This window comes from Mytilus californianus, unplaced genomic scaffold, assembly GCF_021869535.1.
Source record: "Mytilus californianus isolate M0D057914Y unplaced genomic scaffold, xbMytCali1.0.p SCAF_5, whole genome shotgun sequence".
Classification (NCBI taxonomy): Eukaryota; Metazoa; Mollusca; class Bivalvia; order Mytilida; family Mytilidae; genus Mytilus; species Mytilus californianus.
This window is the reverse complement of record NW_026262701.1, coordinates 11,681,451-11,698,421: the sequence shown is the minus strand read 5'-3', so window position 1 is coordinate 11,698,421 and position 16,971 is coordinate 11,681,451. Positions and strand designations below refer to the sequence as shown.

Here is a 16,971-nt window from a genome sequence, read left to right as displayed (position 1 = left end):
GTGCATTTATTATTGCGATTTATGAAGAAAGGACAAAAATGTAAGATTAATTATTACAATTTCATGAAAATCTGCATACAGATATATGTACCAGATATCAGAATGAAAGCCCACAGATATATGTACCAGATATCAGAATGAAAGCCCTTAAAATTGTGATACTCACCCAGTTGCATTATTCCCATTGATAAAAACCTTGTATTTATTTCTGATTTAACAGTACTTTCTACAAGCTTTAAACTGCCCTAACAATATGTGAATGAGAAGACAACCAAAGATGTGATGAGCACCAAAAATGGTTATACAGACATAAAACACTAAAAGACTACTACAACTACTGATGAGAATCGTGAAACATCAATCAGTCAAGCTCAAGTTATTCTTCTTTGCTTAGAAATACTGTAAATTTAAACGATTCTTTTCAACACTTTTGATCTTTTGAAAATGTCAAAGGGCTGATTTGGCATGAATTGGAATGAATGATTTATTCACTATTAGCTGGTATGGTATAGGCCAGCTTATGATATTTTTTGACAATTTCCAAACTACTCAGCATCAAGCTCTAGGCATGCAACTCTTTTGGCTACAGTAACAGAAATGTCATAATTAAGAATTCATGATTCTGAGTTACATGAAAACTGTATCACTTTTTTCACATCATCTCCTTTAGACAAAGTTAACATTAAATGGTTCAATTTATTGGTTCATTATCTCTTTGATTACATAGTATCCAAAGCAAAGTATTAATGAAATTTTCAAAGATTTTGACTGTGAGCCTCCTGTTGAAGTTTATTTACTCCAGGAAAGTGCTTCAAACAGCTTAATTATTTTTGTGTGCAATATTTATATTTATGATGATTTGTTTGGTTAAGATTTATATAATACACACGAATGAATCATGACAAAAAAATGAATGCTTCCCATAATGCTTCAATATTCTCCATTTTATATATGCACGTAAAGAAAAAGATAATTAAGAAAATATGAAGTTTCAATTTAACTTTTTTAATTAAAAAGTTCTACCTTTTAAAAGAAACTATTTTCTTGAGTATAAACAAATTATATGCACTTTTATCATGTAACATAATAAAAAAAACAAACAAATTATTTACATCTCTTTTACAGTTAATTAAAAAACTTTTGAATGTTAAAATGATAGAAGGATCACACTTGGGGTGTGAAATCTGAAGTGTGAATATCAATCATCAAAAACACAACGTGAAAATTAAATAAATAACTTCACCATATCTTACATGAAAACTTATGCTGTCCTGTGTCAAAATGTGCTGTGTTGGCTGAAAAAGTTTGACAAAACTCGTTACAGGTTTTGTAAAAAATAGTAATGCTGACCAAGATTTGTGTATGTACGCCTTGTAATGAGCTGATTCGAGTTTTGACTGTGCTAATGATAAATTAAATAAGGGAAAAAGCCTGAAATTTTATAAGTCCAGATCATAAAGATCAACAAAAATTGTTAAATTTCTCATCTCATCTCTAAAATATATAATAGAATTCAGAATGGAAACGGGGAATGTGTCAAAGAGACAACAACCCGACTAAAGAGCAGAAAACAGACCCCAAGACCACCAATGAGTCTTTCATACAGCAAGAAAATCCCGCACCCGGAGGATGGCTTCAGCTGGCCCCTTAACAATAATGTATACTATTTCATTGAAATGGACGCCACACTGAACTCCGAAACAAGTAAATGAATCAAAATTCTAAATTTTGATAATTACATTTATTATATATTTTTTAAAGTATTATAAGAATATGATGTTTTTACTGTAACCTAAGATACCAAACAGTAAATAGGAAGACCAAAGAACAACCTTCGATTTTAAATGAGAAAAAAATCCTTGTGAAATCTCCTTGCTTAAAGACTAAATAATGTATACAAATTACATAATGATTGGAGGGCTTATATTCATACTGTTACTAATCTGATCTATAAGAAATGATCACGCATAATACAAGTGTTACAAACTGTCAATTTCAAATGATTTTTTTGTTTAATAACCTTCCTAAATGCATTGTTACATAATCGTGTCGAGTAACTTGTAACAAATGCCTTAGATACCGATATCTCTTTGCACAAAAAATGAAATCATAAACTTTTTCGACACACTTCACTTGAACATGATATCAATTGTATAATTCAATAATACTGTGATATTTAATTTTATGTATGATCTTTTTATCACTTTCAAACAGGTAACCCGAGGAGAAAAAATTTAACGAAACAAGAATTTACACGTCTCATTGATACTAAACTCAACTGAAGAATTTATTGTTTAGGCCATATTTGCTTACACAAATAATTTAAATCGTTGAAAGTCAGGTAAAAGAACTAAGGTATTATGAAAAATCAAATCAAATTTAACCGCACTGCATGGATGTAAATATAAAATAAACAAAATGAGCTTTATTTACATAAATTTTATCTCGAATGTATACTTGAAGTTTAATTCATGTCATCTATTAGAATTACCATTATAAAAGGGTTAGTGTACCAAAGTTGTAGGACTTTTTTCTTATACTTATTCTTATTAGCAAAAATACACAGCTTCAATACTGACAATTCTATTTTTGTTTTAAAAATGCGTAAGAAAATGTCAAAATGTGACAATTTATTTCAGAGAATTTTATTTATCCTTTTGATTGTATCATTTATTCAGTGTTTTGTGAGCATAATAAAACAATGCATTCCCTTAAATTCTAAGAATAATTGAAATTTGACAAAAATAAACTGTACTACAGTGAGTGTTAGTAATTTCAGGGACACACATTTAATACCAGAGATTGGCAATATAAAAGTAAGAAGATGTGGTATGATTGCCATTGAGACAATTCTCCAGAAGAGACCAAAAGACATAGAAGTTAACAACTAAAGGTCACCTTATGGCATTCAACAATGAGCAAAACTGTTACCCCATAGTAAGCTATAAAAGGCCCAAAATGACAAATGTAAATCAATTCAAATGAGAAAACTAACTGCCTGATTTATGTACAAAACAATAAACGAAACACAAATATGATATACAGTAGCAAACGACAACTAGTGAACTACATAAGGATCCTGACAAATCCATTTCATAGACTATTTTCATATTACCGACTTTTGACTCTGGAGTACATATTTTTTCGACAGGTAACCTTTTCTGTGATAGACATTTTGGTACTCGGTCAATAAAGAGCAACTAAAAAAGTAAAATCGAGCTTCCAATGGGTGCAATTTGAGGGGGGAAAATATGAACTGTTTTATGTTATTTATACACAATAAATTCATCGAAAAATGTTGCAACAAATTGCACAAATTGTAAGCTTGATTTTACTTCTTTAGTTTCTCTTACTCGACTGAGTACCAGAATGTCCTATCACAGAGTAGGTACCCTGTCTTAAAATTATATACTCTGGAGTCAAAAGTCGGTAACATGAAATAAGTCTATTTCCATATAATATAATGAAATATCATAATTTCCCCATTAATTTTTCATGTACTGACAAATTGCTTCCATTTGATTTTTTTTCTCATTTTTACAATCTTTTAAGATATTTGTTTAAAATGTTAGGAAAAACACTACTTTAAAAATAATGATTTGATGAACAAAAATGGGAGATATGAATAAAGAGGGATAATCCCTTATTATCAGGTTTCTTTTTCTATTTCTATATAGGGGGCCTCGGTGCCTAGTGGTCTAAGTAGTTACTACTGTAATCACTAGCCAGTCAACACTGAGGTTGTGAGTTCGAACCCCGCTCGTGCAGGTGCACTCGAATCCAATCTTAATTGACTAGGATTGTCAGTTTTCCTATCGAATGGTTTTCTCCAGGCGGCTTCCTCCACCAATAAAAACTGGCCGCCACGAAATAGCCCAAAAGAGGTGCTTAAAAGTGGCATTAAAACACAAAAAAAAAAATAAAAAAATCTATTTCTTTTTATCAACTGGTCATAAACAATGATTTCCTCCTAATGACAACATACCTGTGTGTATTGATTGGTTTTTAATTACTATTCCCTACTGTCAATATTTATGTGAAATCAATTATTTGACTTTTATTCTATGATGTCAATTTGGGTCTATTGTGATAGGTACTTAATTTCATTGTTTAATTTAACCTCAAAATGCATAAAAACTGGGACATACAAATAATAAAACAACTTAATACAATAAAATGTTGACAGGACACTATCAGAAATGTATGTGTAAAACAACTCCATACAATTTTCTCTTCAGATTATGTTTATTGAATATGAGTTCAAAAAGTTATTGATGACAAATTATATGACCGAAAAATTACATTTTTGGAGAAATAAAGGTATCTTCGTGTAAAATGACATTTCTATAGTGTCTACCCTAAGATTTTGAAATTTTGAAAAGAATTGTTTGACAGCAACATTATTATATAAGTAGAAAAGAAGTGATAATAGATATTGAAAATGTGTGTATTGATATAACAAAATCTGATTTCATAGGAACTAACATTTTCTGTCAAAAGTGAAATGAGAAAATTTTCAGACCTAAATAAATATAAATGTTCCAGCTAGATTTTAAGATTTCACATCAGAACAAACAAAGATAAAATGACAGAATATGATTGATGTTATAATCTGAATATTTATATTTTTTGTCTAATAAAGAAAATGTGTATAAAATATTCTAGTCATTAATTCAAAGTAACACCACAATGAACTGACTACATTCACACATCAATATCTACTACTGATAAAAATTCACAACATCAAAGTATCATTCTTATAACTTCAATAAGATTTCTCATTCTCATTTTGTCATACATTTAAAAGAATACATTATAAAATTCTTTGAATGACACCATATTTGAAATAAAAAATAAAACATAGTTACTTTAGAAGATGTATTTGTTGTATAAGACCTATCATGACATCACTAGTTTTTATATAAGACCTATCATGACATCACTAGTTTTAAGTTCAATGACTAATGTTGGAATAGCAACAAAAATTCCCATGTCTTTTATTCAAAAGTCATATACTGAACATCAAAAATTAAACACAACTGTATTTCTAATTTTGACTTTAAATAAAGAGATATTATGTAAGGATCTCAAAAGACTTTATGAACCATATATACTATCTCCTGTGATTCTTATAAACACCGCTTAATGTTTCATACTAAAAATGCCCAAGTTAAAAAAAAAGAAGAAAGTAACAGAATGGTTTTTGAGAATTTCCATATTCAACTGCGAAATATCAATGACTTGAGGACACTATTGTAATTGTCAAAATAATTTGAGCATGTTAGGATAATCTGATTATTTTTTACAATGAAGAAATTAAAATCAAAGTAATGGTTATATGTCCACATGGTGTCTTGTATTTCTTAACATTACAAGTATATTTTGTTTACATGTAAACAAACATGTAACCATGTGTAATATTTGAATACACCATGTTCATTGAAGTAGACTAGAGATTAATTTCTTCAGTGATCTTTCTGTTTAAATACTTTTTAAATTTTCTATTACACAAATTAAATGTCTCTTTATGACTTTTAGTTCAAACTATTTTAAGCATATTTAAACACTAATATTCTTACTGTATGATTGTGAAATCACAGATGACTTTTGGAATTTTGGAATTATCTTTTTGAGATGTTTCTTAGCCCAATAAAGATGTGAATATGAGAGAAATGAGACAGTTATCCTTCATACAGTCATCTCTACCATGAGAGACAACTGTTTACAACTTCTGCACTGAAAATTCAATGATATTTCTTGCTTTTCTTTGACTCATTTGCAATTTTGGCCTTCTTTTACTTTAGGGTTCCCAAACCTTATAAAGCTATATATACTAAACTGACCCTAACCCAAAATGTAAACCTTACCCATACTTAATCCTAACACTAGTTTTAACACTCAAACCTAAGCCTAAAATTGAAAAAAAAACTAAAAAAAACATAACCTTAAATTAACACTTAACCTGAAGTGTATATAGGGAATTGACTAAATGTTTTGCTCCATAATATTTCTCAGCTAATTTCAATACAGAAATATTATAAACCCCAAAACCCCTAAACAGAGAATATTGTTCACCAGGAGTGATTGGATATATATAATTGGGAATTCCACATTCTTGAAATACTTGAACATAAATGAAACAAAACAGATTGGACTGATCAATCTTATGGGATAGCCAATGAAAACCAACTGTCATCCTTTCATTATACTTGACAAATCTTATGGGATAGCCAATGAGAACCAACTGTCACCCTTTCATTATACTTTTGTCTTGATAAAATACATACATGGTTCTTTTGGTTCTTCTGGTTCTTGGTAATAAAACAACAGCTGTCCTAAATCTTTGTTTCCATTCAGAAACTGGTCCATCATATCAATCTGAAAATGTTCATGTAAAAAATAATAATTTTTCTATTTATTAATCATGATAAAAAGATTTCGTCAATATCACACCCAATATATAAATAAAACTCTTCTCCACATCCCTACAGTACACCACATTTTAATCTATTAATTAATTACATATCATTTCAATACTGTGATATATATAGCTGTGTAATGATTCATCTTATTGCAAAGATTCATGGTTATTTTCCTCACAATTTGAGTTATGGTTTAAAGAGGGCCAATTATAGTACAAACAATACCCAAGTGAGTTTTCTCATTCTAAGAGACATTACCATCATTTTTATATGGTGTTAGCAAAAACATAATAAATGAGTTAAAAATAAATTCAATTTCAATTTTTTCTCTCCTTTTTAAGATACAATCAGTTGCAAAGATGACTTTTGTCTCATTATGAAAGAAAAGGGCCCCTTCAACACACGATGTTATTAGTAATCACAAAATGGCAGACATTGAAAAAATAATCTTAACAAAACATGCTGCACTATTTATTGACTCTCTCCTATCTCATACTATTTTACACAACCAATATATTGTATGAAACACCTCAACACCTCTATTTGAAATTTAAAAATTTCAAATAGATTTCCTTATAACATCCCAAATCAACTGAAGATCTCTGCATCAGCCAGGGAGTTCAGGGAGTTCAGGTCATCATTAGAGAGTTCAGAGAGTTCAGGTCATCAGGCAGAGAGTTCAGGTCATCAGCCAGGGAGTTCAGGTCGTCAGCCAGGGAGTTCAGGTCGTCAGGCAGGGAGTTCAGGTCATCAGGCAGGGAGTTCAGGTCGTCAGGCAGGGAGTTCAGCAGCCGGTTGTACGAACATGGCATTAGCCTAATGGTTCATTAAGTCTTCATTAAGCCTTTATGATGCATTAGGCTAATGAAGACGTAATGACTCATTAGACTAATGACACGTTCGTACAACCGGCTGCAGGTCATCAGGCAGGGAGTTCAGGTCGTCAGCCAGGGAGTTCAGGTCGTCAGCCAGGGAGTTCAGGTCGTCAGGCAGGGTATTTTAGGTCATCAGGCAGGGAGTTCAGGTCATCAGCCAGGGAGTTCAGGTCGTCAGACAGGGAGTTCAGGTCGTCAGACAGGGAGTTCAGGTCGGGCCAGTACTAAGGGTAATGATGACATCTAATATTACTTTTGTCATATAATGACTGGTAAAAAAACAAAAAAGTCAAGACCAACTGAGAGATCATAAAGTGTAAGTAAAGGTCATGTTTTTCTTGTGCAAAGGTATTCCTTTTTGAAACATAACAGAATATGAAATCACCTACGTTTTTCCTATATCATTCCATGCTAACCAAATTAAGACAGAATAGACAGCAAAGCCAGATGTAATTTCTCTGGATTCTTTTGGTATATCTAATACAGAAATGAAACAAAACATATAGACAACATTGAAGTCAGAGTAGGTCTTATTTGTGTCAAACACTGTTTGAAGTTAAATTGTTAATTGTCTATACATTTATTCAATTCATGTAATTTTCTTTCCATAATGACTAATCAAAACAACTGTGTACCTGACTTCCTTCCAAGATGGCATCTTCCACCTCAGTAACCTCCAACCCAAGGCCATCAGCCACAGTGGTAAGGATATAGTAATGACGTTCATCTAGTCGAGCTCTCTTCGATTCTCTCTCTTCTTTCAGCTTTTGCTGCAAAAGAAAACATAAAATTGTACATAATGACAATGAAAGAGAAATTTTCAATAACTGATGACTTGCCATGGGGAATACAATGGCTTTCCCCTCTGATTTGGCATGTCTGTGTAACTTATCAACACTCATATCTATTCCAGCAAAGATTTCAAAATTTTATCTTTTGCCTGAGACAACAAGGTCATTTAGAGCAGGTTGCTTCCTGATAAATGCCTGTCCTAAGTCAGGAGCCTGTTATTCAGTGTTTGTCATTTGTTTCTGTGTAACATATTTGTTTTTCGTTCATTATTTTGTACATAAATTAGGCCGTTAGTTTTCTCGCTTGAATTGTTTTACATTTGTCATTTCGGGGCCTTTTATAGCTGACTGCAGTATGGGCTCTCATTGTTGAAGGTTGTACGGTGACCTATAGTTGTTAATTTCTGTGTCATTTGGTCTCTTGTGGAGAGTTGTCTCATTGGCAATCATACCACATCTTCTTATTTTTATAAAGCCTTTTTTTGATAATGGGTAACACTATCAGGACAAAATGATAAATAAATAAATTATGTTAGTTTTTGAAGGTGGCCATGGAATTTAGCACCATTCTTCAAACAAAGCAAAAACTGTCATATTTACATTGAAAATAATGAAACTTTCTTTTGGACAAACACTTCAACATGGTCAAGTGAAACAATCGTGCAAAAATTGGTCAAGATTACATTTTTGATACTTTTCATCCACTTGCTATTGTACTGTACAACTTATTTCTGATTATGCAAAACATTGATTTTCTATATGAAAACTGCAAAGGTTTTCAATATAGTGTTGCAAAATAAATATTTGGTTTTAATTTGATCATAATATAGATTCACATTGATGATATAACTAAAAATACTCAATATCTACATGAACAAAGGAAAATAGTTTCGATTCTAATGAAAAAACTCTCAAATCAATTTCTGAGGAAAAAGACAGCATATAATCTACATATTATGAAGTGTTTGATCATTGAGTATTTTATGGAGAAAATAATTTTCATCAACAACAAAGACTAATCTCTATGGTAACCAATTGTTCATACCATGCAAGTAAAATCTACTTCTAAACCCTGACAATAGCAAGGTTTCTACTTTATTTCAGAATTATATCAATATCTACTTTGAACCTTGTCAATCACTTCAGGTTTCAATTATAATTAAAATTCATATTAATAAAGTTTTAAAATCTATATTGGTGACAATTAAATTCACAATAGTATTGGTATAACTGCTCGTAAAAACTTTATATTATTTTGGTCAATTAATTTAACTAAACAAATATTTTACATACAGGCCTCTCAAGATGTTTTGAGAAACCAGAAAATTTTAAAGATGTATATATAGGACAAATATGTTATGTAACCAAGCAGAACTGCAGTTTATCAAACCTCTACCTATTACCTCCCCCCTCCAGGCAGAAAAAACAAAAATCTTAAATGTCTTTGAAAATCTAACAGCCAAGCTCTTGAAGACTGACTAAGGTATCAGTTCTAAGACCATGGTAATTTGAGTTTATCCAGAGCAAGACATTTATTTTCAATGTATATTACACATATCCATACTTACAAGTTGTGACTCCCTATTGGCTTTTCCTGCCATCGATGCCATTTTGAAATCAGGACAATAAAAATCCTATTCAGGTTTATAAGATCACAAAATAGCAATAAATTAAGTCATTATAAAAAGTGCTCGATAATAAAAATCATCAAATAGATGATAAAAAGTTATTTTATTATCCCAAACAATGAATATTGTCACCGATAATTTTTTTTAATCCTTTTTTAAACGAAGCATTAAACAAACTAGCACTCCAACGTTGATATATAATGCAAATAATTTGTTCCAAGTCTACACAAAGCCCTTGTACACATATTCATTGAACAGAAAAGTTTCGCGTCAATTGAGTATACAAATAACTTTCCCGGTATCTATGTGTATTGTTTGTATTACGGTCTATCCAATACAAACTGATGGAAGGACTTTAGATAAGGGTCTCCGTTATATCAATTTCATAAAAACCTTTCTTTATTTTAAATCTAACTTGTTCTAACAGATCAATAATTAAAAGAGTTTGTTGTTTTAAGTATTTCCTTTTTACTTATCTAAGTACAATAGGCACTCATTGATCTTAACACGCTTGGTCAATCAGAAATTTAAAAAACTGATTAAACCATGCCATAATAAAATTCAATTTTAGAGTGAAAGATATGGGTGGCTTTTCTAATAAGCTGATTAAATTGATCTATTTTTATACATTTACTTTTATAATTTTATAACAAATACTTTTCAGCAATTAAGTTTTATTTCAATTCAATTTTGATATTTACTTTTAATTTAAGGTGGTATGGGAGTATAAACAAAAGATGATTTGTTCATACTTTGCCAAAATGTAGTAACATTGTGATAGGTTATAACAATAAAAATGTTAGGTCAACAAGCTTGTTTTCAACTACAGGTTGTGAAAAATTATAACAATTTTAGTATAAATTTTACAGAGAAAAAGCATCATTATGTGAATAGTAATTCATCAACCAAAATCCCTAAAAGCCCTTGAAAAGGCAAGGGTGTCACTCACGAAATAGAAGCTCCATCATAATATAAGTTCCAAGTGGAAGAAATATTCTGTAATATTATTTCCAAATGGAACAAATATTACAGTATTTGTTCCTTATGGAATAAAGGGTATAGAATATTTGTTCCAACAGGAACAGATATTATGACATTGTTTATCACAAAGTTTCCAAGGGAACTTCTGTTAGGCAGAACAAATATGCATTGACATTAAGGGAACAGTGTTTTTTTTTTTGCTGTCAAATTTTTTATTCCCGCAGTTTGATATTTCTGGCAAGGCTTTCAATACACACATGTCTCAGAATGCTAATCTAATTTTGCTTTAGACAAAAATGTGTAAAGTAATATATGTAATGTTGAACTTTTCACTCCTTTTATCATATCTTAATTATAATATGTTTACATGCCTCATGAAGCAAGAACTTTTCTTAACTACCAACTTAACCACAGATCATGTATATATGTAACAAAGTTATTCTAGAAAGTTAACTCAAAAATTGTAAAAGGGGAAGTAACTCAATTTTCACTAAAACCACAATCATCTTTTTGCATTGCAAATAGATGCAACCCCCAAAAAACCAGATATGTTAATTCTTTATAATTGATTCCTTTATTTACATGTTAAGCATGGGATTCTTAATAAGATTAAAATAATCTGTGTTGTAACATATAATTATTAATAACTATTTAAATCCTTATATTTGGCTTTAGAACCCTATTTTTTAAGGTATGTATGCACCTGCAATCTTAAGCTGTAACAGTAATCTAATTTTGCATTTGAAATAAATACAAACAGACCTAGTCAATAGGCACCTCTAAAATACAATCAGCTATTTATAACATGTAGTCCAGTATTGCCAGGACATATTTACCAATATAACCACCCATAATTAGCTGGCACTGACCAATGCACAGGGAGCAATATCATTCAAACTGCGGAGATTTATTTTAAAACTAATCTAACATGGACATATGTGATTTGTTACAAGGCCAACTTTCATTGTATATAAAATAAGAAGATGTGGTATGATTGCCAATTAGACAACTTTCCAACAGTGTCAAATGACATGGATTTAAATTCTATTTGATTTCTATAAATCTTGGAAATAAATTATTAAAAAAAAACATTTTTTTTTAATTACGTCTATTTTGCTGTGTGTCAAACTGTTGTCATTTGTATTTTAGTGAATGTACTTTCTGTAACTGAATAGCTTCTGAGGCTATAAAGTATACCCCCTTGTGTAAAGATTAAATGTTGAAATACATTTAATTTTACATAGAGACCTACTAAACAACTTTTGAATAATTCACAAAAATTCTGGCAAAATTTGTTTAAAAATATGAACAGGTTTGCTACCCTGTAGCCAAATGTCCCCAGCTCTGAATTAACGAGGAATCAAATTGGGTCTCACAATGTTTTATTGTGGTACGATAGTCAAAATATGGTCAAAACACAATTACGCCTTTTTGTGTTTTTTATGTCTTTTTGTTTTTGCTCACACGTTGTTGTCAATATAATGGAATTCTATGCAATTGTCATACAAGTGAAAAGGTTTAGCAAGCAATAAAACCAGGTTTAAGCCACCATTTTTTACAAAAGGAAATACCTGTACCAAGTCAGGAATATGACAGTTGTTTTCCATTCTTTTGATGTGTTTGAGCTTTTGATTTTGCCATTTGAGAAGGGACTTTCCGTTTTGAATTTTCCTTAGAGATGGGTATTTTTGTTATTTTACTTTTTACAACAAATATTGTCAACTACCTATGATGGCAAACAATCCTATCAAGTATGAGAGCATTCTGTCAAATGGTGTCAGCGGAGTTGCATTTACAAGGTGTTATTGGTTGTTGTTTTGTAGGATATGTGAATCAGAGGATCAAAACAACTTTTTAAATGGATCTGCCACTGCTTAAGTATATATAGAACTATATATAGTACTTACAAGTCTTTCCAAAGTCATGTGATAGTGCCGTACATGTTTGTAACTCTGCAGAAATGTCACCTTATTGGTTGACATGTTGCACCTTCTTAATTCCACATTTTGATCAAAATTTGTTCCATCAACTTTTATAAAACAATTTAGAGTAAATCGACTTTTCTTAATTTGCCTCTTTTAACTAACAGTGCATCAGCAAAATGCTTAATATTCAGAGCACAAATATAAGATCCATATACCATATTTAAAGTCCAAAGATTTTAGCACAAGTTTCTAGTACATCTTACTATACCAAACACAAAGTATAGCACTTAACTAAGATCCCTATGCAACTCCAACATAGACGACATTAAATAAAAATACCAAGAACTTTATGACAATAATTCAAGTTTGCAAATAAAATCTACAAAATTATACCATGATTAAATAGTTTCCATGGCAATTAATATGCAATATCTCAAAATTATACTGTAATTATTATTTATAGTCATCAGGGAGGTCGATTTGATGGCTGTAATTTCATCTTTGGAGACAGTAATCATTTCTGCTATTGTTTGTCAAAGATAATCAAATGATACTTTAACATGCAATCAGGTCGCAGCTTAATCTTTGTCAGGCAAAACTTCAAAGTACAATGCCATATGATTATACACAGTTAACATGTTCTAGTGAGAAGTTCAGAATCTGATTGTAGTTATCTATGAAGACCAATACAGAACTATGTCAATGAATAAAATATTGATTGATTATTACTTGCCTAATGACCATAATATTTATGATTATCAATCAATACAATAGGAAGTTACTGCAAAGTAGGCCAACCAAAATGAAGGGCATGAAATTTGGACTGCCACCGGAAATGAGGGTATGTTGGATAGGGGTAGGAAATTTAATCTTGCAATAGGCCACCTATTGACCCTCAAAGAGTTATTGCAAGGGCTTTTTAAAGTTCCACTCTCTATACACTAAGCATCAGATTTAACATCCCCGTTCTGACAGGCCAGACCAGACCAGACCAGCTAAACGGACGCCCCACTTTAGCAACGATTTAAATGCTAAAAGCAGAAAAATCCAGTCGAGCATATTGGTATACCCCAGTCAACCTTTTGAGCAAATAAAACTATAATTAGTTAATTCATGGTGAGTGTTTGATTTATTTTTATACATTATACAAAGTTAACACTTATTTTATAACACCCATAACATAAACACCAAAAAAAATGGTAAATTCATTGTAGCACATATCTTTAAAAGTTCACATGATAAATAACGTATTAATTTTTAAGATGATGTGACCACAACATTTTGGTAAACTACCTTTAACTAAGCCTTTATCCTGATACAGGATCAAAGCATTGACAGACAGACAGACAGACTGGAAAACATAATGCCCACTCCCCCCAATGGCCTGCATTAATATACAGGGCATATACAAAATACAGACAGCTAGTCAATGAATGAATTCCTGTGTCAAACCCAATATTAACACATTCATATGTTACAACTAGATGGTTGCCATGTTACAAAATGCTATTGAAAATATTTGGTGCAGTTTCAAGAGGACATAACCCAAAAATAACTGACAGAAATAACTTCAGTCTACTAAAATTGATCCTGTCAACAAAATATGATTTGGAGTAATTCAATATTAAAAAAAACCTTGTCTATTTTTAGTAATAAACCATTGTAACAAACTGAAAATTGATTCTACAGAAAAAGTTCTTTCTAGTTGTAATCTGACTTATGTTACGGTTGTAAATTTTTTATGACTGATGCTGACGATTAAATAAATCTATAAACCTTGAATACAATTGAAGCTAAGAAGCAAAAATTTGTAGTTTAAAACAGATAGGGAATATTTTGGTCTTATTGGTTACAGTATTTAAATTCATTCACATGCAATGAAGGAAATGAAAGTTTATTTAGTCTGGGTGTACGAATACAGGTCTGAATACTTTGTCAGCAGATAAAAAAATTTTGAGCTTGTTTTGAGTAACTGAGAGCATGTTTCGATAATTAGCATTAATTAGTATTGTTTATAAGAAGTTGTGTTAGTGCCTTCAGTATTATCTATGTTGATGAGTAAAGAACATTTTCATATTTTTCATGTTGGGGCCTTTTATAGTCGACTATACAGTATGGGATTTTCTTATACTTCAGGGTTTCAAAGACGATTTCATCTGACCCTCCCCAAAACTCCAGGCTATGGGGGCATATGGGTATGGACAAAGTTGCAGAATATAATTTTTTAAGCCAAGTAAGGGCATGACATACTGAATTTCTTAACATAAGTTTGAGTATTAAATGCCTAAAATTAATTTGGATTTTTTTTTTATCTAAATCAAAATACAGATATTTTTGTACGTGTTTAAAATCATGTGCTATGATACATGAATCCTTTTTATTAAACTATTGAAAAAAAAATTCATTAACATGAAAAGTTTAACAAAAAATACATGTCTACACATGAAAAATGATATAGGGTTATAACTGTAAATGGCCATATTTCAATATAAATCTATCATACTTTCATTGCACCTGAAAACTTTTGTGCAAATATTAAATTTAACTCTCATTTTTTATATCAAATGTCAATTTAACACTAAAATGTACATTTGAATTCTGAAAAGGCAACTAATTATTTATCCATTTTCCACAATAGGATGCTGTTTTCCTTACAATACAGAGACACAACCAAAACAGGTGGTGTATTGGATGCCAATGTTAAGTTATTTCAGGGTGGTCACAGTGATTGAAAGAAAAAAATAAAGAAAACAAATATTGCTTCTGAAACCTTACAAACTTGAAATTCCATGTATAGAAACAAATTATACCCTATTATCTCCCTACTATGGGAAATGACTATGAGTATATACATTTTTGTAGTTTTTACAAAAATTAAATTACATCTTCCACAGAACAAATATTGATCTCTAATTAGATTGATTGTTTTGACTTTTAATGTCACATTGCTCCCCTACTGTATGAATTTATTCATGTATTTTTTTTATTTTCCAAACAGAAAATCAGAAACTTGTTTCAAATGTGGCAGTTTGAGAATGTTTAACATTGATAAACACAATATTCACAATACCTAGGATCAGTAATATAAATACATTTAATTCAGGAAGACAATTAATCTTGTAATTTTTTGAAAAAAACTGATAGTCAATCTGCACAGCAAATATTGACTTTTCTTTTTACGCCCCTTTTGAATATATGCTGCTCCAAACTTTACTTCGAGCTTTGCAAATTTTGGAGCTGAATTTTCCTAATGAAACTTAATAAAAAAAGAACTTTCAATGGATCAATTTCTGTAAGTTAACTTTGATAGAGAGTGTTTAAGGTTCAAAATTTTTAATGTATACTAAGACTTCAGAACACATGGAAAATCAGGAATATTCATGAATATATACACATATTAAAAAAAAAATAGAAAAAAAAAACAACAAAAAAAAACCAAATGGTATGTTCATAATTGTCTTATATTATCAAAATTTGCTTCCACCCTTGCCAACAAGTAAGCACTTTTTTTTAACCTACAACCAAATTTACAAGTCCATCATGAAGGTTCACCGGAATTAAACTTTTTTATTCCAGGTGTGTCAATGTTAAACCTGCTAAAAAGTTTTCATTATTGTCTTTCCCCTTTTATTCCCATCTCCCTCCCCTGCACCAAAACTTTTCTTTCTGAATTTCAATGTATTAATCAGAATATCAATTGTCTTGAAAAATGGTCCATTTGGTAAATACGGGACTGTTTTTTTTTCTTGCCAACAAGTAAGCCCTCTGTTTTGAATGACATAAAAGTACATTTCCAAAAAAAATGTATATCTTGTAAGTCTATAGTAGTAGACTAGTACAATAAGTTAGTACTTACAATCATTCCTACAACATGCTGTGTTCGTATCCTGGCTCGAACACGACCAACCGCTCTCTTTAGAAAACGATTCATTATTGAAAAGTTTCCTGATAAAATGATTTTTTTAAAAATATCATACAACTGATATTTCAAATTTATCCAATTTCATAATTCCATCATATAAATTTCTCGTTCATCAATAGATAATGCCAAATCAAACTGAATGACAAAACATATATCATGTAAGGGATTTTAAGTTGAAATTGATATTACTATCATTGTCATTCCAACGAACATCAAGACATTAACCTGGAACAATGAATTATTGAACACAAATGACAAAACGGGTGAAATCTGACTAAATTACTCCATCTTTATGGTTACGCTTGATAAAACCATAAACATTTAATGGTAAAGTGTGATATGATAAAGCCATTATATTTTACATAACACAGGGAACAAAAGGCATAGGTACATTAATTAGTGAGAAAGCAGGAAATAGTCAGATATA

General features: G+C 30.6%; 1 protein-coding gene across 6 annotated transcripts in view; it reads right to left on the bottom strand.

Moving 5' to 3' along the window:
• LOC127702245 (dynein axonemal heavy chain 5-like) overlaps positions 1 to 16,971 on the bottom strand; it is a 113,468-nt gene that overhangs the window by 62,501 nt on the left and 33,996 nt on the right. For 4 of the 6 annotated variants that reach the window (XM_052206350.1, XM_052206349.1, XM_052206351.1 and 1 more), the window contains exons 2-3: positions 7,933 to 8,067; positions 6,288 to 6,378 (exon numbers count right to left, since the gene is read on the bottom strand). In XM_052206350.1, the coding sequence (XP_052062310.1) occupies positions 6,288 to 6,378; positions 7,933 to 8,067 (226 nt within the window). Of the gene's footprint in view, positions 1 to 6,287; positions 6,379 to 7,932; positions 8,068 to 9,656; positions 9,798 to 16,478; positions 16,674 to 16,971 lie in introns of those variants that run through there. The other 2 variants (XM_052206352.1, XM_052206353.1) reach the window with 2 other exon arrangements.